Genomic DNA, 22,650 nt, shown 5'->3' with positions numbered 1-22,650 from the left:
GACATTTACTGTATAACCCATGTGTATAGAGCCTTAGGAAGGTCACTGACACTTCTCTTGTGAAATGTGTGAAATAGCTATCTTTTGTGAAGCCGTACAAGATGCATATAGCTCCATCTTCTACATAGTTATATTCTACTCTGGCTTACAAGTCATTTGAATAAACTCTTGTCCTTTTGAATTTACATAGTTTGTCTTTCTATATCATGAGGCAGCAGAGTATAATGAAAAGAGCACTGGACTTGGAATTAAGAAGGTTTGGGTTCTAGTTTTGCCTTTGACACTTACTAGCAGTATGACTGCTGGCTCAGCCATGGTGGCAGTTTCCTCATCTGAAAAATGAGGATAAGAATACCAGAGGTATTAACCTCAAATGATTGCTGTGAGGTTCAAATGAGATGATGTCTGTTTAAATCTTGAAATAATAAATAAATATCAGCCATTAACATTCTTATCCTTATCATCATGAGACTTGCTGTATATTTGCAAATTCTGATTTTACTGACCTTCGCACCATCCTGTCTATGTGAAATTTCAGGAATATAAATTAATAATTACTATTATACTAAATTTAAAATTAAGATTTTTGTAAAAGAGTATAATATTTGTTCTCTTTACATTGGAAAGTAATACTCCCTGTACAGTGAAACTCAGAATAAGCTGCAGATGTCTTATGTACTGCCTTGTGTGGCAACCTGGATAGAAAACTGGCCTTGAAGTCAGTAAAAACTGTGTTCAGGTTGTGCCTCTGGTATATATTGGCTCTGTTACTCTGGGCAAATTCAGTGCCTTAAGAAACTGTTTTTTTAAACACTGTAAGTTTTGGGAGAAATTACTGCTCTCCATTGGTACCAGAGCTCTTTACACTGATAAAATAACAGAAATTTAATTTTTTAAAGTTATCTTTTACCCCATTCAGAGGTTCATTACTTGAAACAGGGAAATAGTTTTGTTACAAGCTGGGCTTAACAGATAGTCCAACAGATTTTGTTAATACTGTCTTTGAATCATCTGCTTTGAATTTTGAGATTTATAAGAAGAATGAAATATTAGATGATGTATCTATCACAACAACAACAACAACAATAATCAAATTTCTGACTGTAATTAGTAGATCCTACATTTATGGCATCCACAAATCCAAGTCAGTCTTATATATTATCCTCTGTTTTTTAATAATCAGTCCTTTCATCCACTTACATTGCTACCTGGTACATTTAATAGTAGCAAAGTCAGGCCATAAAATTTTAAATGAGATAAAAGATAGAGAGAGTTATTTCCATGTATTGAAAGGAACGAATGAAAATGTCTCCATTTCATTACGAATCTCCAGTATTATTAGATGATATTTTTTTGGTCATGAATCAGAATTATAGTAAACTGAGTCTGTTTCATTAGATCATATAGACATCTGTGATTTGTCTTTTTATATAAAAGTATATAGTTCCAAATTCATAATAATAATATATAATTTTATGAATCTTTAATCTTAATATTCAGTCTATATTTTGGTCAAAGTTTAGATGAAGTGGCATCTTTTATTTATAATAGTATAGCCTGGCATGTAGTAAGTGCTTAATAAATGCATGTATGCATGCATTCATGTATTCATTCATGTCAAATATGAACATTAAAAATTAGAATTATATCTATAAGTACCATTATTCTTAGATAGTATTATTATAATTTAAATAAATTGTCCTTAATAAAGATGTCATAAAAACAAAGAAGTTCAAAGGAAATAAACTATATTGAACTGTTTTTAAGGACCTGTGTTAAGCCTCTGAACTAAAAATATTTAGTGTTCAGAATGAAAATCTGAGTGGACCCTTAATTTACACCAGTCACTTAAACAGCATAGTACATAAAATTACACATTTTTCTCAGATCCCTTCCCAAACCATGAATAATGGATGGCTTATGGAAGGATTTCTTAGTCCAGATACTGTACACCTATGCAATTAGAATAAACAAAGTTAGCAGTGAATTATGGTGCTATAATTCCATCAAGCATGAAGCTTTTGTGGTTTATAGAGTAACCAGAACATTTTATTGGAATTATAATCCCATAATTCAAAACGTTTCTATTTTTAAACTTTATATAATTTAAGGACCAGACCTCTATACCATGCACTAAAATTTTAAAGATGGCTTATTCCACCTACCTATATTACAACTCATATGACCAGATCTGTTTATTTCAATCTTTGTACATCTCTGGACATATATAGGTCAATTTAATAAAAAAATAATAATATATGTGGGTTTTTTCAGATGAATGCTTTACTTTGTGTTTCTATTTCTCATATAAGCTATACTTTGATTCTAATATGCAGGTAAATTACTCAGCATTTCACCCAAGAAACAACTCAGTTTCTCTCAGAGACTGTATGTTTGTTTGCAAATCTATTTTTGTGTGTATTTGTACACATGTTAAGCATATGTAGAACATTGAATATGTGAAGAAATTGACATTATTTATGTTCTTTGCAATTATGAAGAACTTTCATTATTTTGTTAAGAAAGTACCATCACCATAGAAGTAAATTTTTTCAAAATAATTCAATAAGATTTTTGTCAATACTAAGATTTGAGTTGATTTTTCATAGCTGATTTATAATATAAGCTAAGAATTTATCAGAATTTGGGATCTTAAACTTATTTGTGTGAATATGTATTATGTATCCACGAATCCACGTAAATACAGATATACAAATAATATAGATTATATAAATACTATATAATATACAATATCTGTTTTATATTTGTATACACTCATATATGCACATACACCCTCACTAACCTCATAAAGAGATAACAATTTTAAAACTATGATCTCCTTGGATGACATGATTTTTAATCTCAATGTCATCTACTCAGAATTACAAACTACTTGTTTTTGAATAATATATACCTGGAGTGTGCTATTTGTAAGTCAAAATGTCTTTTTTTGTTGTGAAAACTCTGGCATGTAAGTATCAGTATCTGGTCAGTCACATGGCAGGTGTGACACAAACAATACCAAAAATGGCAAATGCACTTTAATAAAGTTTATGGAAGAAGAAATAGACTCAAGGATATACTTTGGAATTTTACTCTATTAAGAGGGGAGGGGATTATTTATGTTCATGGAATCTAAAGAATTCTATAATCATAAAATCAAAGAATGGAAGAGCTAGAACTTCAGATATCAGTCTTGTTATGATTTTAGAGGCAAAAAACTGGAAATTGTAGTAGTCCAAATGGTGGGGTTGTTTTCGTTGTTCAGTTGTTTTCATGACCCCATTTGGCTTTTTTGTTTTTGTTTGTTTTGCAAAGATACTTTGAATGGTTTGCCATTTCCTGCTCCAGATCATTTTACAGATGAGGAAACTGAAGCAAATAGTGATATGGTAGTAAGTTTATGAGACCATATTTGAACTCAGGAAGATGTGTCTTCCTGACTCCAGGTCTGGCAGTCTATCTACTATGCCACCTATATGCCCTTAGGCTTTATTGTTGTTATTCAGTCATTTCAGTTGTGTCCTCTTCGTGATTGCATTTGGGGTTTTCTTGGCAAAGATACTGGGGTGGTTTGCCATTTCCTTCTCTATCTCATTTGACAGCTGCAGAACCTGAAGTAAACAGGATTGTTTTTTTGTTTTTTTTTTAAACTGAGGCAGTTGGGGCTAAGTGACATGCTTAGGGTCACACAGCTAGTAAGTGTCAAGTTGTCTGAGGCCGTATTTGAACTCAGGTCCTCCTGAATCCAGGGCAGGTGCTCTATCCACTGCGCCAACTAGCTGCCCCTGAAGTAAACAGGATTAAGTGTTAAATTTGAAACTCAAATAGGTTGCTAGATGGCACAATGGATAGAGTGTCATGCCTGGAGTCAGGAAGACTCATCTTCTGATTTCAAATATGCCCTCAGATACTTACTAGCTGGGTGACCCTGGGTGTGTCACTTAACCTTGTTTGCCTCAGTTTTCTCATCAGTAAAATGAGCTGGAAAAGAAAATGGCAAACCACTCCAGTATCTGTGCAAGACAACCCCAAATGTAGTCACAGAGTTGAATATGACTGAAAATAACTGAACAGCCCCGTATAGTCGCTAAACAAAGCAGAATTAAATATATTTGTCTGATTACATGCAAATATAGTTAAAAATGCTCCAAGATGAAAAGGAAGGAAAATATTTATCTGCCAAGCTTGATTTATAGAGAAATACTTCTACTATAGAAATATACATAATGATAAAAAACATCCAGAAATTTATGCAAGACAATCCAAGAAAAGGGTCAGCAATAATACCTGTGACATGGAATGTAGATGTATAGATGCATGTATTATGCATAACATGCAATTTAAAGATCCCAGGGCAATAATATCAATTTGACTTCATATGTATGGCTGAGATTTGATGGAATAAATCCCATGACTAGAATATAGTTCAGGAAGGGTGCTCCTTAATAAAAAGCAACAGAAAAGGTAAAAGGACATGGTAAAATAACATTGTCTCTTAAGAAGCAATTCAATTTTGAAATCCAGAAACAGAGGTAAGAATTATGCTAACATTTAGGTGAAGATCAATGTACAGGCAACAAGCATTTATTAAGCATTTATCATGTGCCAGGCACTGTGCTAATGGAGGCATTGATAGAAAAGATATTGTTATTTTCATGTACTATAAAATACTTTTCTAGAAAGAAGATATAGATAAAGTTGTTGAAGCTGACATGGAAGTATGTGTAGTGATGGGGGATTTCAATTATCCTGACATCTTCTGAAGCTCTAACTTCTAATCCACCATTAATTTGATGTCATCTTAGTCAATTCATTTAACCTTAGATTTGATAATCTTTTCTGTTGGCAAGTTCTCCCAAAATTCAAATGGACTACCTTGGAAGGAAGTAGGGTGGCCCCAAGGTCTTCAGAAAGAAACTGAATGTAATGCTTGAAGCTAAATTGTGAAAGGCTTTCAATGCCAGGCTAAGGATTTTGAATTTTGTCCTTGAGGCAGTAGGGAATCACTAAAACATTTTGCACTGATTTGATCAAATCTGTGACCCTGGAAGAATATTTTGATTAGAGAGGGAGGTAGCAGGAAGACCAATGAGGGCCATATTGCTGATACATATTAATTACTTATTATTGTTATCTAGGCTGGGGGTGATGATGATTTGGATTAGAGTGACAAATTGGCAAATAATTGCATATTGGGTTAAGGAAGAGGAATTGACTTCTCATAGAAGAAAGCCTTTGGTGATGTCTTTAGTATAGGTTTAAAACAGTTGAACCCAGATTGTAAAAGATCAGAAAAACATTATTACTTATTTGAAACAAAACAAAACAACGAAGTAAAAATAAGAGAAAAAAGATGGTAGGCAGAGAAAGCAATAAGGTTAAGGAGAGAGAGAGAGAGAGAGAGAGAGAGAGAGAGAGAGAGAGAGAGAGAGAGAGTGTGAGTGAGTTTTATCCACCAAATAGGGTGGTCAATTCTGTTTTAAAAGGTAAACTTATAAAGTGATTAAAGTAACACAAATCACCCTTTATAGTTTATTCTAGTGTTGAATAGCATTAATCATTTTTAAAACTTTTCTTAAAAAACAAACAAAACTAATTAAACTTTGACAGTACAAGTTCTGCCCTTTCCTTCAAGGAGAAGAAAAACAGTGTTTCAGTTTCTTCATAATAATGTGCCTTCTTTTAACTGCCACCTACCAGTTCTTGCTTAGTTCTTTGGGGTCAAGCAAAACAAGTGTAATAATCTCTCTTCCACCTTTAAAATATATGAAAACAGCAATCATTTCTCTCTCTTTCCCCCTCCACAATCTAAAGAACTGTGTGTCTTCAACTGGTTTTCATAATTGTATTTTATAGATTTCTCCTACTATCTTTATCTTCTTTCTTTGGGAATATTCCTGATATTCTGCCTCTTAAAATGTGGCCTCTTGAGTTAGACCACTGTGAATTTTGTCAAACGAACTTAGTACACTAATATCATCAACTTCTTTGTATTGGCTTCTGCCTCTATACTTTTCTTCATGTAGCATATTAATAATTAACTTTTTTTCTGTCTTCTCATACCATTGACCCATGGTGAATTTACAGTGTACTAAAATAAAACACCCAGGTTTCCCCCGCCCTCTGGTCAACTTTCTGGCCACATTACATTGATTTTTTTAACCTAAGTATAGACTTGATATTAATCCATTTTAAGTTTCAACTTACTTAATTCAACCCATTGTTCCTTAGTCAACATCATTTTTATCCCAGTTCTTTTACTACAAATATTAATCATTGCCCCAGATTCATATCACCTGAAGATTTGACATGCATGAATCTTCATCATCTAAATCATTAGTGAAAAGAACAAGGTCAAGGACAGATCTTATGAAACTTCCTTAGAAACCTAGACAAAGATCAATTAATCATTACTCAAATTTGGCCAATCATCCTGTTTAAAATCTATCCAACTGCATTCAATTTTTTACCTATGTAAAAACTTGCTGTTCAAACCTTTCCTGATTCTAAACCTTCACTGATCTCTACTTGCATGTGCTATTTTCTATTCCTTTAATCATTTTGATTTTTTTCCATTTAAGGCATAGAAAATTTGACTAGATTATTATAACACCTGTTTATGATTTTTCTTCATTTCTAAAAGTTAAATACTCATTCATATTCTGAAAATAATTGTTTTTTAAAGTTGAGTGCCCTGAACATAGGCACATCCAACTAACTCTCTATGTCCACCCTTGGCTGTTAATGAATAAATAACATGTATTATCCCTATTCTTTATAGTGATTTATTTTTAACCAATGATTGCTTAATGTTGTATAAGATACGACTTTTCTTATTGAGGCATGCAATAGGTACTTTAAAATTATTTATTCTTTGAATCAATATTTGCCTGTTCCTCTTGAACTTCTAAATATCTTCAGGAGCTAAATATGCTAGTTTTCACTTTTGACCTGAATAACACAGTTTTTCCAAACTATTTTTTCCCCAAATTTTGACCCTTATATTTAATCAGTTAAAATAATATAACCAAAATTTCTAAAAATAGTGTTGCTTGCTTTTTTTCCTTACCACTACCTTTATTAAAAACTCTCACAAAATCTTTTGGAATAAAAGATTAGAAGACTTGAGCATTTTTTACTAAAATCAGTTGGCTTCAATTCAATCTTCAAAGTACAATAGGAAGATCAAAGGACTTGGAGGTAGGAAATAAGTTTCAATTCTTTCTCTGACGCTGGTTCTGTGATAATGTAAAAAGTCACTTAATTACTATGAATTTATTTCCTTTTCTGTAAAATGTGAATAATAATATCTGGATTACCTGCCTCACAGAGTTGTGGTTATAAAGGCTGATAGAGTCAATGTGTTTCAAGTGCTTTATGAAACTTATACTGTATTTTAGCTGTTGGCCACATTAGGAAGAGTACTTTCACTATCTACTACTTTTCAGTGTTCTCTCTCTTGAAGTTACATCAGTAACAGAAATACATATTAGAACAATTGTGAGTTTTACCTCTCTTGTTTTTTTAAAACTATTTTATAATTTTATTTTTCCTCAATTACATATAAAAACAATTTTAACATTTATTTTTAAAACTTTGAGTTCCAAATTCTCTCCCTTCCTCCCTCCTCACCCCTTCATTGAGAAGACAGATAATTCAATGTAGGATATACATGTGTAATCATGTGAAAACATTTCCATATTAATCATATTGTGAAGAAAACATAGATCCTCCCCAAAAAACTCTCAGGAAAAATATAATTAAAAAAAAGTATGCTTCAATCTGTGTTCATATATCATCAGTTCTTTCTCTGAGGATGGATAGCTTTTTTCAGGATTGTCTTGGATCATTATATTGCTGAGAATAGCTGTCATTCACAACTAATTATCTTACAGTATTGCTATTTCTTTTTACATAGTATATTTCACTTTGTATCAGCTTATATAAGTCTAAGTTTTTATGAGAGCATCCTGGTCATCATTTCTTATAACACAATATTATTCAATCATAATCACATACCACAGTTTTTTCAACCATTCTCCAGTTGATAGGCCTCAGTTTCCAATTCTTTATCACCAGAAAAGAGTTGCTATAAATATTTTTGTACATATAGTTCCTTTTCCTTCTTTTTTTTAAAAAAATATCTTTTTTAATATAGACCTAGTAGTGGTATTCCTGGGTCAAAAGGTTTGCATGGTTTTATAGCCCTTTGGGCATAGTTCCAAATTGCTCTACAGAATGGGCGAATCAGCTCACAAATCCAGCAGTACATTAATGTCTCTATTGATTGGAGAAATACAAACAAAACCATTCTGAGGTACTATCTCATACCTGTTAGATTGGCTAATAGGACAGAAAAGGAAAATGACAAATGTTGGAAGAGATGTGGGGGAAAATGAGGCATTAATGTACTGTTGGATTTGTGAATTGATTCAACCCCTCTTCTTTTATCCCTTTCTTGTCCTACTTTCCTGTAGGGTAAGATAGATTTCTATACCCCATTGAGTAATTACATTATTAATATAATATAATAATTAATATTATTCTCTCTTTGAGCCAATTCTGATGAGGTTAAATTTCACTCACTTCCCACATCACCTTTCCCATTAAACCCTTCACTGTAAAAGCTTTTTCTTATTTCTTTTATGTGAAATAATTTGCCCCGTTCTATCTTTCCCTTTCTCCCAGTGCATTCCTCTATCACCCCTTAATTTTGTTTTTAAAAATATCATCCTTTCACATTCAACTCATACTTGTGCCCTCTGTCTATATATACCCCATACTAACTGCCCAAATAATGAAAAAATTCTTAGGAATTACAACTATCATTTTTCCCTGTAGGAATATAAAGTTGAATCTTATCAAGTCCCTTATGATTTCTCTTTTCTGTTTCCTTTTTACGCTTCTCTTCCATCTTGTATTTGAAAGCCAAACTTTCTATCCAGCTATGGTCTTTTCATCAAGAATCCTTGAAAGTCCTTTATTTCATTGAATGTCCATTTTTTCCCCTGAAGGATTATCCTTAGTTTTGCTGGATAGGTGATTCTTGGTTGCAATCCTAGTTCCTTTGCCTTCCAGAATATCATATTCTAAGCCATCAGATCCTTTAATGTAGAAGTTGTTAAATCTTGTGTTATCTTGACGTGGACTCCATGACACTTGAATTGTTTCTTTCTGGCTGCTTGTAATATTTTCTCCTTGGCAAGGGAGTTCCAGAATTTGGCTATAATATTCCTGGGAGTTTTCAATTTGGAGCTCTCTTTTAGGAGGTGACTGGTGGATTCTTTCAATTTCTATTTTACTTTCTGGTTCTAAAGTATGAAGGTAGTTTTCCTTGATAATTTCTTGAAAGATGACATCTAGGTTCTTTTTTGATTGTGGCTTTCAGGTAGTCCAGTAATTTTAAAATAATCTCTCCTGGATCTGTTTCCTGAGTCAGTTGTTTTTCTAATGAGATATTTCACCTTATCTTCTATTTTTTCATTCTTTTGGTTTCGTTTTATTGTTTCTTGATTTCTCAAGAAGTCATTAGCTTCCATTTGCTTAATTTTAATTTTTAAGGAGTTATTTTTTTTTCCGTGAGCTTTTGTCCTTCATTTTCCATTTGGCCAATTTATTTTTTTTTAAAAAGATAATAAACATTTTTATTTATAGTTTTAATTTCCAAATTTTATCTTTCCTTCCCTCCTTCCCCTCCCCCTCCCTGATGAGGTAAGCAATTAGATATGGGTTATATGTGTGCAGTTATGTAAAACATTATCATATTAGACATTTTGTACAAGGAAAGTTGAATAAAAGAAAAAAATGAAGGAAAGTGAAAATTAGTCTGTGTTCAATTAACATCAGTTCTTTCTTTGGAGCTAGATAGTATGCTTTATCATTAGTCCTTTGAGATTGTTTTAGATCATTGTATTACTGAGAGTTGTTAAGTCCCACTCTTGTTCAACAGATTTGAAACAATGACAAAAAATGGAAATGGTTTCTGTAGGAGGGGTTGTAGAAAGGTAGGCCTACTAATGCACTGTTGGTTGAGCTATAAATCTTTCTAATCATTCTGGGAATCAGTGAGAAATAATGATAAATAAACAAAAAACCTTATTAAAATTTGACCCAGAGAATTCCACTACTTGGCATATTATTGAAGGAGATCAAAGAAAGATCTAAACTGCACCAAAATGTTTACAGCTTGACTTTTTATAGCAGTGAATAACTTGAAACAAAATAGATACTTAGTTGTGGAATGGCTAAACAAGCCATGGTCCATGAAATAGAATGTGTTATCAGTGTGTTTTAAGAAACAATGAATATGAGAATTGCAGAGAACCATGGAAGAACTTATATGCATTGACACAAGATAAAGAACAACCAGTAAAGTAAGATATTCAGTGACAACAGTATAAATAGAAAGAACGACACCTTCAAAAAATTGATAGCTTTGTAATTATAATAACCTAGTTTTACCAAAAGAGATACGAGGACCTGCTTACCCCCTTTATATTCCTGAGTTAAAGGATTATGGATTCAGAATACTGCAGAACTGTGTACTTGATTGATATATTCATTAGTTTTGCTTAGCTGTTATTTTTGTTGTTTTTCTTTTTTTCATGCTTTGTTATAAAGTAGGTGTGTGTATATATACATATATATTTACACAGATATACATATATGTATGTTCATGTGTCTATATATAGTTATAATTATAGAGGAGGCATATATTCCCAAATAAAGTGTTGCAAAATAGGAGATATCATTAAATTGAAATCAACAACAAAAACCAAACACATTTACTTGTATATATTTGGATTTACTCATCTAGGTGTCTGTAATAATTAAGTACTTTTTCAGTTATGTTTGGTTCTTTGTGATCCCATTTGGGGTTTTCCTAGCAAAGAGACAAGTCATATGCCATTTGCTTCTCTAGCTCATTTTACAGATGAAGAACTGAGGCAAAGAAGGTTAAATGACTTGCCCAGGGTAACATAGCTATTAAATCTCTGAGGCCAGATTTGAATTGTGGAGATGAGTCTTCATGATGCTAGGTCCAGCACTCTATCAGTTGGGCTATCCTCTTGAACAGGTTGGGTAAGAGTCTGTTTTATTTTGTCTTTCTAGTCTTCTCATCTAATCCAATTTCTTGCACATAGTAGGTACTTAATAAATATTTGTTCAATTGAATTGAACACGTGGGCATTAGTCCACACTATTTCAGAATTCTCATGTAATTAAACGTAATATTACCCATTGTTTTCTCATAGTTTAACTGCTTAATTGATTCCTTGAGAGTCGATTTCACTTTTAGCTTAATAAATAAAAGCCAAATATATTCTCATTCATTAGTTTGTGTTGTTTTACAATATGATATCTTTACTTATTATAGATAATACTGAGTTTTGTTAATATTTGTTTTCTTTGAACACTTAAGAGACAATTTAGCTTTAGTTTCATTGATGAGCGTTTTGTCAAACTAAAATAGAAAGGGATTCTTTGTAAGGCATATTGATATAAAAAAAAAACAACTGTTGTATTTTTTATTTATTTTGTTAAACATTTCCTAATTAAATTTTTATCTGCTTTGGACAAGGGTTTTGTGGGATTATGCCCAAGCGATCTCAAGTTTGACATCACTGATCTAGGGGATAGAGATTTAAAAAAATTATTAGATTATAAATGTTCTTTGTAACCATTTATTCTTTATGTCACATTGTAAATTTCTGCATCTTACAGTAATTAAGATACAAATGAAATCTCTCCAATTCCTGAAAAACTTGAAAGTCTTAGATACATGATTTAACAGGCAGCATTTGGATGTATTATTTAGCATTTCAAAGTTTATGATCATCTGGAGATTTTTATAAATTATTTAAAATTTATGTCTATCTATCTTTCTATACATACATATACATACTTATAAAGATTTTTAAATGCTCTGTAGTGTATTTATGTATTTTTCAAATTCCTTTATATAAAGGGAAAACTTACTTTTTTAGATTTTAGAATGGAAACTTTTTGCTTATGCATCCTTATTACAAATATTGTTTATATTCCTACCATAAAAATATTGGTATTATTTTATAGATGTCTGGTTCAGGCAGATAACATCCTTATTTTCAATCTGTTTATATAATCCTCTCCTGTTTTTCCTGTTGCTGTATCCAAATTAAATTAAGAAGCATATATAAAGTTATGTTCTATTGAGTACCAGGAGCCAGTCTTTCTTTTCCAAAGCTATATCCTTGACTGTGAGTAGCCTACATATATGTAGAGCTAGTTCAACATCTAGTAATTTGCATCTTTGTTTTCTGAATGTGTGCAAATTTCAAGAAGAAAGTAACTTAGTATTGGAAAAATGGCTCTAATCCTTTTTTAGGGTAGGAATCAAGCTTGAACTTAATAAAAATTAAAAACCAAAGTGCTTTTAATTTCATTCTGACTATAGAATAGTTTTCCTGTTAATAAATATTAACTGGTTTATAAATTTTTTTACATTTATTAGCTTCTATATGTGCCTTTTGTTGATCCTTCTAGCAACCAGTCCTTTTCCCTTGAAATGATGTTGTATTTATTTTGTCTGTATTTCTACATGATTTTTTCCCCAGTAGAATATTATCTACTTGTGAGGAGAGACTATTTAATTTTTGTACTAGTATCCCTTTCCCCTACCACAACAACTGTCACATAGTAAATGCATTTTGTCTCTGAGATGTTAAGGGACTTGCTAATAAATGGCAGAATGACGATTCAAATCCAAGTCTTCTGACTCCAAATCCTTTACTTTTTCTACTCTGCTAGGTTGCCTCCTTAGATTGAGTATATTCTTATATGCTATTTGTAATTTAAAAATAACCAACTAAGCAGCAATATTTTATCCCCTGTCCCTAAATTCTAAGGTATTAAAATTCTTTCCAATGCATTTTTATTCTTTCTCATGGTGAAAAAATGATCCCCAACAAACTTTGAAATAATTTCTAAAATTAAAAAAATTAATGAAATATAGCAAGTACAGGAGTTGAGAATTTAGATGCATGGATATTGCCATGCTTTTTAAGTCAATGCTAACAGAAATCTTTTTTATACTGTATTTTGTAAACCATATTATCAAAACATAATAATAGCATCATTCTTTTGAAATAAAAAGGCCAGTAACTCACCCCAAAATTAAAATTCTTAACAATTATTCAATATAATTGTGTTTCTTTCAAATAATCAAAATGTATTTATTTATTTAGCATTAGTTGTGCCAGGTACTTTGCTAAATGCCAGAGATACAAAGAATGGCAAAAATACCTTTCCAGGAATCTTGAAACTAACTGATTTTAAATAACTTTTATAAGATGTAGAGTAAACAGAAAATCATCCTGGAGAGAAAGTCACTAGCAATAGGGAGGTCTGGGAAAACTTTCCTGCAGGAATTAGGATTTGAATTCAGTATTGAAGGAAGCTAAAGATCCTAAGAGGTGGGATTGAGGAGGGAAAGAATTCCAGGCCTGGGGAACATCCATTGGAAAGGAACAGAAATTGGAAAGGTGAGTCTGTGTGTGAGGAATCCTAGTTGGCCAACAGAGCTGGATTTTGGAATACATGGAAGGGAATCAAATGAAAGAAGATTGTAAAGATAGGAATGCTGTAAGTTAGGAAGATTTTTAAATGCCAAACATAGGACCTTATTTTTTATCCTGAAGGTTAATAGGAAGCCATTAAAGAGGTGTGTGGCTGTGCCTGAACATGTGAGTACATTTTAATGAGAATTTGATTTGGTCAGACCCACACTTTAGGAAAATTATTTTGGCAGTTGATTGGGGGATGGATAGGAGGAATGAGAAGACCCTTGAAGCCCTGAGGCCAATTAGGGCCATAGACCAATTTGAAGGCTTAGAAGCATTTTGTATTCTCAGAACTTTTCATTCTTTTGTTCATTACAGTGTAGACTCCCAAATAAACACTTTTTGATGGATTAATTGACTGTAAAGATGTGTTCTGCTATAGAATATAGATTTTGTAAGTTTGTCTTGACTACTTATTTGTCATATTTTCAATAAGGTTATGCTCCATACTTGTGTGATTTTTTTTTTTTTTGGTGAGACAATTGGAGTTAAGTGACTTTACTTACAAAAAATCCTCATCATCTCTTGGTCAGAATATTATAAGATGAGAGAAAAGAATTTCTGTGAGAGCTGTTATGAAGGCAGAAAGTATAAGATTTGGCCATAGATCAGATAGAGGCTGTGGAAAGAAGGCCTGGGGAAAAATGATGAATTTTGTTTTGGACACTTTCTAAACTTTTACATGCTGTTTTGGGGTGAAGCCTCATTATGCTCTTGTTTTCATTAGTAACCGAGTAACTGTTTGGGTGGAGAAAATTGGATGGATACCAGAAATGTTTTGGAGGTAGAAATACCAGTATTGGTAGTTCTGGGATATGTGGACTTATTGATATTGAAGAGTTTAGCATGATACTGAAGTTGCCTGTTGTCTAAAGTATTTCAGGTCTATCAAGGGAACCAACAACCCAGAAATACTTTAGATACAGGCAACACATGTTTTATTGGTTTTAAAATAATCACTAGAAGTTTGGCCATAAGATGGTAAATATTTTTGGCCACATGAACTTATGTAATATTGCATGGTAATAATGTTTTGGTGTTGGGATCAGTGTTAGTATAGGGAATATCTTCAACAATATATTAATAAAACTTTTGAAAGACTAAAAAAATTAATACAATATGTGAAATGCTTCTATGAGCAATTCTAAACTATAATCATCATGTAGATTCCTATTCATGTACAATATGTTATATCTGTTTAAAGTAGATGATTTATGGTTTAGCCATTTGTGAAAGCAATTGGGAACCACTGCCAAATAGCTATTAAATGATATGTACCCTTTGACCTAGTGATACTACTTCTAGGTCAGCACCCCCAAAGAGATGTTTTAAAAAGGAGGAAAATGCCCCATTTTACAAAAAAAAAAATGTTTATAACAGCTCTTTTTGTGGTGGTAAAGAATTGAAAACTGAGGAGGTATTCCTTACCTGGTGAATGGCTGAATAACTTATATTAACACAATGGAATACTGTTGTGTTGCAAAAAATGACAAAGGGGCTAGTTTTGGAGAAATCTGCAAAGACTTGTAAAAACTGATTGAAAGTGAAGTGAACAGAACCAGGGGAACAATTTATGCAACACCAAAAAGACTGTTAAGACAGAAGTCACATGAGGCATTTCTTGCAATGAAAATTCTTCAGTGAGTGATGTTTGCATAGACTTTAGAAACATTACTAAGTATCTATGCAAAAGATGATTTCTTATATATCATGCAAATACTGTTCATTTCAAGAATTCTTGGGGAGAAAAAGACAGAGGTAAAATAAACTGAATGCACATTGAGCCTTCTTTTTGTTTTTTTGGACGTGACCAATGTAGGAACCTGAAAATAAAATTGAATTTTTTAAAAAGGGGCTATTTAGTTTTAGAATAGCAAATTATATCCTGAAATTGTTTGACTATGGAGTATGAATTCTACCCATATGTTCAAAATATACTTATTTCGTTGACTGATTATTTAACATTTATTAATTGCCTTCTATTTAGAATACCCTGGACTAAGTGCTTTGAGAAATGCAAAGTTTAGATGAGACGTGATTCCTGCTATCATGGAACTTATATTTAAGAGGGAATAAAATACAGTTATTGATAGATATAATATCATGTGGAATGTATATGACAAAGTTGGAGTCAAAGTGATCTGAGAGAAATTTTAACTACTTTGTATTATTTCTGTCAGGTAGTTGTATTGAGAAAGGATTGTTGGTCTTTGCAAGTATGTTGATAATCACTTTGTAATAATTTGCCACTCTAGATATTTTTCTAAAATGAATTTGAATCACAAAGAAGCATGATTTTTAAAAGTTCATTGCCAATTCATAGCATTTCTTGATATGTTACAGGAGAGAAACCATTCAAATGTGATGAGTGTAACTTTGCCTCCACAACCCAGTCCCATCTGACTCGACATAAACGTGTTCACACAGGAGAAAAACCCTACAGATGTCCCTGGTGTGACTACAGGTAATGGTTTACTAAGAAACAGGTGATGATATGATGTTCTAGAAATAAATCACTAGTAAATATAGATCTCAAACAATATGAATGTGTGAATACCACATAAGAATTAAGGGGTCTCCTTTGAATACTTTTAGCATTTATACTTGATGATAATATATAAAAACATATGTTCATTTTATTGACATATGTTGGTCAATATGTTGGTCATTAGTAATATGCTATAGTTTATGCTCAGCATACATCAATTTCTGAACTGCCATTTATGTGACCCCTAAATTTCATCATTTAGAGATTATGGTATTATATGATTCACTACCTTATTGTGTCACTGGAAGAATATTTATGGTAAAATGATAAATTTTGTTTCAGTGTGAAACAGGGTCATTGAACAAGATGCACAGTTTTCTAATTCAAACTATCCTGTTCTCTTCCTTTTATTCGTTTGTGGAGCTTATTCACTGTCTTCCTGTAGTGTCTAAGATATATAGTGATTGACTAGATCTATCATTGTTCACTAGACTTTATATAATTTCCTGAATAAAAGACATTCTTTATTCATTTAGTTTTTCCTTTGTGGATAGTTATGCTGAACTCTTTTCAGTGATGATCAATTTAATTTAGGGTGTTCAGGAAGGATTTCAGAGCTTTATGCTATCAACACAATGTCATCTACCAATAAGAATATCCAGGAACCTCTTTATCCTCAGAGATTTTTTTTCCCATGTTTCCGCGTCCTCCATAAGGGTGACAAATTCCTGGAGTGCTTGTGCATTGCATTATAATATTAATCAGAGAACTACCAAAGTTAATTGGTTATAGATTTCAAGGAATCTCTTATGATTTTAAGTGATACATATGAAACACTGTTAAAGAAAGTTGTTTAAGATTACTTTTTAATATATACCTAATCAGATGTGTTGTTATAATCAATAAATTAACAGAGAAGCATTTTGTATTTGCAGAACTTTTCATTCTTTTGTTTATTACAGTGTAGACTCTCAAATAAACACTTTTTGATGGATTAATTGACTGTAAAGATATGTTCTGCTATAGAATATAGATTTTGTAAGTTTGTCTTGACTACTTATTTGTCATATTTTCCATAAGGTTATGCTCCATACTTGTGAGATTCTTTTTTTTTTTTTTTGTGAGACAATTGGGGTTAAGTGACTTGACCAGGGTCACGCAGCTAGTAAGTGTTAAGTAAGGCTGGATTTGAACTCAGGTCCTCCTGACTCCAGGGCCAGTGCTCTATCCACTGCGCCACCTAGCTGCCCCCTGTGATTCATTTTTAAAAAATAGGTTTTGTAGTAATAAGAAAATAGACAAGTGAGTAGGTATTAATTATTCTCACAATCATGTTATTTTGATAATATCATAATGACCATTTGACATCTTAACCTTTTTTGGATTTTTTTGATTCCTCAGTGTTCTCAATTTATATTCTTTCCTGTACATACCTTCTTAGTATATATGTAACCTTCTCTATCTGCTTGCCTTATCTATCTTTTTTATATTGCCATTTCTATTTTATGTTGATTATAGAACACTGGAAACTCTCATACTAAAGTTCAAATATTTTGGTTGTATTGACACTGATGAAAATGATAGTTTGTTGTAGAATCATGATATCATGATTGAAATTAAGGTACATGGAGGCACAAAGTTCTGAGCATGTTGAGTTTATTTATTTATTTATCTATCTATCTGTTTATTTATTTATTTTAAAATTTTATTTATTTATTTTTGGCTGGGCAATGAGGGTTAAGTGACTTGCCCAGGGTCACACAGCTAGTAAGTGTCAAGTGTCTGAGGCCATATTTGAACTCAGGTACTCCTGAATCCAGGGCTGGTGCTTTATCCACTTTTCCACCTAGCTGCCCCAACATGTTGAGTTTATTAGTAAGGTTAGCAATTACCAACAAAAGTGTCCTCAGTCAACCAAAAGACCATGAGGTAGGGCTTACTAGCCTAACAAAGAACAACAAGCAACACAGATGGAAAACTCTGATTAGTTACAAAGTCTGAGGTATTATAGATGAAGAAAAAGAATTAGATGGAACCCTGGAATGCAAGGTTAGCAACAACACTTCCTTCCATCTTGTTGCTATAGAAAGCATGTTGGGGATGGTGAGTAGGGCCAACCTGAATGCCTAGCTAGTGTCACAGTGATAACAGACCAGACTTTCTTGAAGGATAACCATTTTTGCAGAATTAACAGACTTCCTGGTGCCCACTTGCATCTTACAAGGCTTGTCAATGAGATAACGGATCTTCGTTAATTGTACATGGGTATGCAAGGCTGTTTTGAGATAATGTATTCCTTTGAGTTAAAGTGATTTATAGACCAACTGAATTTTAAACTAACTCAGAGAGGGAAAACTGAACTTCTGTACTTAACTCAAAGACAAAGAAACATGGCCAAGGAAGTTACAGAATAGAATCAATTACAGAATGGAATTAATAGAAAATAGAAAATCAATATCTGATTTTTTCATTGACAAATCTTTAACATTTTTAGTCTGTTTTTCTTCTTCCAGTGTGTGTATGTGTGTGTAATAATGCTAGCAATATAGGAGGCAAAATGGAACTCATGGATTGAAAGATGGCCTTGGAGTCAGAAAGACCTAGGCTGAAATCTTGCTTCTGAGACACATATTCTCTCTCTCTCTCTCTCTCTCTCTCTCTCTCTCTCTCTCTCTCTCTCTCTCACACACACACACACACACACACACACACACACACACACACATACACACACACACACACACATGTCACAGAAGAATTGCTAATCTAAATTAGTAGAGGGAGTTTACTTCCTGGGAGTTCCATACATCAATGAAACCATATTTATCATATGAAAAAACTCACCAAGCCTCTCTTATTCTTCCATCACCTTCATCCTGTAAGTGACCTTCGAGGTCATTTAATCCAACGTGCTCTTTTTTACAAATAAGAAATATGAACTTCTAAGAGTTTTAGTGAGTTGTTAAAGGTCAGAAGGAGGAGTTGGAACCCAGATCTTCTAAATTGAAATCCATGGTTTTTTCTCTATATTACATCCATGAGATTTTATAAATGAGTATTAATTCTGAAATACTGTTCTTGGCTATCATCCTGCTCTCCTTGGAAAGGAGGTCATGTTTTCTAAATGAGGAGGTTTCTATGTTTTCTTGGCTTCTTTGTTATTGGAGGTGCTTCTTTTTTAAAAATATAAATTTTTGTTAGCATCTTATTTCTTACATTGCCAGTATTTTCTTCCCTTATCCCATTTCCCAGAGAGCTGTTCCATGTAACAAATAATGTTTTTAAAGAAAAAGGGGAAGAGACCAAAAACCAACCAAAAAATATGAAAATATATGTAGTGTATTTCATGTGTGAGCCTCCAGCCTCTGCAAAGGATTAGTGTCTTCTCATATCTCTTTGGAGCCAGATTTTTTCTTTTTAATTTTGCAACCTTCACTTCTGAGTATTTTGTGGTTATTTCCATTAGATTCTTGTAGTCACCTATTGTTTTTTTTGGCTCTGCTTATTTCACTAAGCACCAGATCATCTAAATATTTCCATTTATAGCCGATTAATTATGTTCACATTCATACACTTTGTTTAGCAGTTCCCCAAGTGATAGACATTTACTTTGTTTCCAATTCTTTGCTACCACAAAAAGTGCTGTTGTGAACATTTTGGTGTACATGGGAACTCTCCTATGAATAAACTCTTTTGGATGTAAGTCTAGTGGTGGAATCTCTGGGTCAAATCATATGGACATTTAATAACTATTTTTGTGTTATTCCAAATTGCTTTCCAAAATGTTAATACTGATTCACAACTCAGAGCACTAGTGTCTTCTTACAACTGTCTTACATAATAATATTTAAAAACAAAAATATTCCAAACCACATGTTTATTTCAAGAGGTTCAGAAAAGGCTTTGACAAAGTACAGTACTCATTTATGCTAAAAATCTACAACTTATGGAACTTTTAAAATCATTAAAGATGCAAGCATTTTAAAATATCATAAAAGATTTTGGCATTTTAAAATATAAAAAGTTTTTATCTAAAATCAAGAGCAAGCATATAACTACACTTCAAATTTCCTAATAAATTTAGGAGCAAAAGTAAGATGCCCATTCTTTCTACTATTAATGATATTGTTCAAATATGTCATAAGAGAAAGAAATTAAAATCATAAAGGTAGGTAAAGAGGACATAATATCCAGTGTTATTGATGAGATAATTTATTTATGAAATCCTAGGGAATGAGTAAAGATGCTAATTAGGATTATTATTAGCTCAAGGAAAGTTTCAGGCTTCAAAGTAAAGCCAGAAAAATAAACAGCATTTCTATATAATAATAACAAAATGCCATAGGCAGATACACAAAGTGAAATCCCATTCAAAATACATAAAATGTTTGGGGATTAATCCTCCAAAGCACACAAAATATGTGTACAGATCCCATTTCAAAATGCTACTTACTATACGGGACTTGTAATTTGCCCCCCAAATTCAATACATTTTTCCTTTTTCTGTCCAGGTGGTCTGTATTAAACTTCAATAACTAAATCACTTCCATCTATCCCTCCATTGAGCATCAGCCACATACTTTTCATTATGGTTGCCTCCTTTGTCCTTGAATTTCTTCTCATGAATATACGTTCTTAATATATAATGTTACTCCATTCTCCCTTTTCTGATCTTGTTCACCCATCTACAAGGGGCTAGTAACAGAAACAGGTCATGCCATATTAGTGTCACATAATTTTTTTTTTTACTGGAATACTAAACTACCAAATTACTTGGGTGATTGTATAAATAGGAGTCTCATACATATGTATATGTATGAGTGTATATATGTCTATATATGAGATTCATATATACATATATGTATACACACTCACATACATATATGTATATATGTGAATGTGTGGGTACGTGCACGTGCACGTGCACGCGTACGCACACACACACACACACACACACACACACACACACACTAGGGGGAACCACTAGAGTAGTTGAAGTTGCCATAGGTTATAGAGGAGAAAAGAAGATCAAACCTAGGTCTTTAAGGAATGGGTACATTTCATGACTAAAATAAAAAAGATGTACCATGGAATAAAAGAGAGCTGCCTTTGAACAAAATAAAGGGAGAAGCTACAGGAAAGAAGCAGGAGAGAAATGTGATTGTAGCATCATGGAAACCAACTGAGGAGAATTTCAGGAATGTATGTGTGCTTGTCATCAGAGTCATGTCCTGAGGGGGCATCAAGGAAGATGAGAATTGGTTGGAGGGCGGGGAAGCACAGGACTGGATAATTAGAAGATCATCAATAACTTTCAAGAGAATAATTTTTAACAAAGTGCTAGGCTAGATGCCAATTTGAAAGAGGTCAATAATTAAATGTTTGATGTGAATGTGGAAGCAGCAATTATGATCTATTTTTTTAATGCCATTTGGCAGTTAAAGGAGAGGGCATGGGCAGAAGATCAGTGGGAAAGGTTTATTAAGTATAGGGGAGACTTAACCCTCCTTTGTGTGAGGTCATATGAGACATAGAGAAACAGACAGTCAGTCAAGGAAAGTACAATTCTTTCTCTGAGACAGGAAGATGGAGCAAAAGCGGTTAATAGGGTGGGATTGATTTGAGGATACTGACAAAAATTCTGAACTACAATTCTAGGGATTACATATTATGTCAACAACCGATAATTGAAAGGATTATCATGTCAAAACATTCTTTTGTTACAGATAATCTTAAATAACTGAAAACTTTTGGAAAAATAGACCTAGAATATAGTGTTAACATTTTAAGATTATGTTTAAGAGTAATTGATTAATCACTCTTAGTTATGATCACATTTTTAATATGGTTCAAAACTCTCCTGTTAAAGCAGTGATTATAGCGTTCATAGTAGTAGTAAATGTTACAGTTCAATCGCTGTCTCTTATTCCATCTGACATCTATCTTTTTGAAAGTTTCATTGTTTTAATATCTAAATGCTTTGAATAGTCACCCACCTGGGGAGACATTATTACTTTTTGACACATTTGTTATGGTGGTGAACTGAGGTTACCTACTTTGGGATCCACATTTTGGGAGCTATTTTCACTTAAATTAAGGAAAGCCATGAATAAAAATGTGTCTTACATTTTACCTAGAATCTTAGAATAGTTGATGCCTAAAGCTGAAGTAACCCATAGAGATAAATTGTCCAATCATCTAAATTTTTAGATGAGGGAATAGTATAGAAAAGAAGAATCTTTTTAGAGGAAATGAATGATATTCTGTGATCTTGTCTAGTGTTTATGATATTTTCTCTTGGATACCAAACTTCCTATAGAATGCAATGTTTTACTCATTAGGTATCTTTAATTATGGAATTCCATAGTCTTTCTGATACTTTCATCCCACAAAAAGATAATTTCAGCCATTTTCATAGTAAAGATCAAGCTCTTACGATCCTATACCATATATAGTAGCCAGGGCAATTACCTTTTTTTTTTTTTAAACATCATCTGAAGCTATTCAGCATGCTTTTTTAAAAAATGAAAATATAAATCACCAGCTATATCTTCTCAT

General features: G+C 32.6%; 1 protein-coding gene across 2 annotated transcripts in view; it reads left to right on the top strand.

Annotated features, from left to right (window-relative positions):
- Positions 1-22,650, top strand: part of ZNF407 (zinc finger protein 407) — a 660,319-nt gene that overhangs the window by 402,937 nt on the left and 234,732 nt on the right. For both annotated transcript variants that reach the window (XM_043976868.1, XM_043976869.1), the window contains exon 7: positions 15,948-16,068. In XM_043976868.1, the coding sequence (XP_043832803.1) occupies positions 15,948-16,068 (121 nt within the window). The remainder of the gene's footprint in view (positions 1-15,947; positions 16,069-22,650) is intronic.

The sequence above is a fragment of the Dromiciops gliroides genome, chromosome 1, assembly GCF_019393635.1.
Source record: "Dromiciops gliroides isolate mDroGli1 chromosome 1, mDroGli1.pri, whole genome shotgun sequence".
In the NCBI taxonomy this organism is placed as follows: Eukaryota; Metazoa; Chordata; class Mammalia; order Microbiotheria; family Microbiotheriidae; genus Dromiciops; species Dromiciops gliroides.
This window is presented reverse-complemented; position numbering and strand designations above follow the sequence as displayed.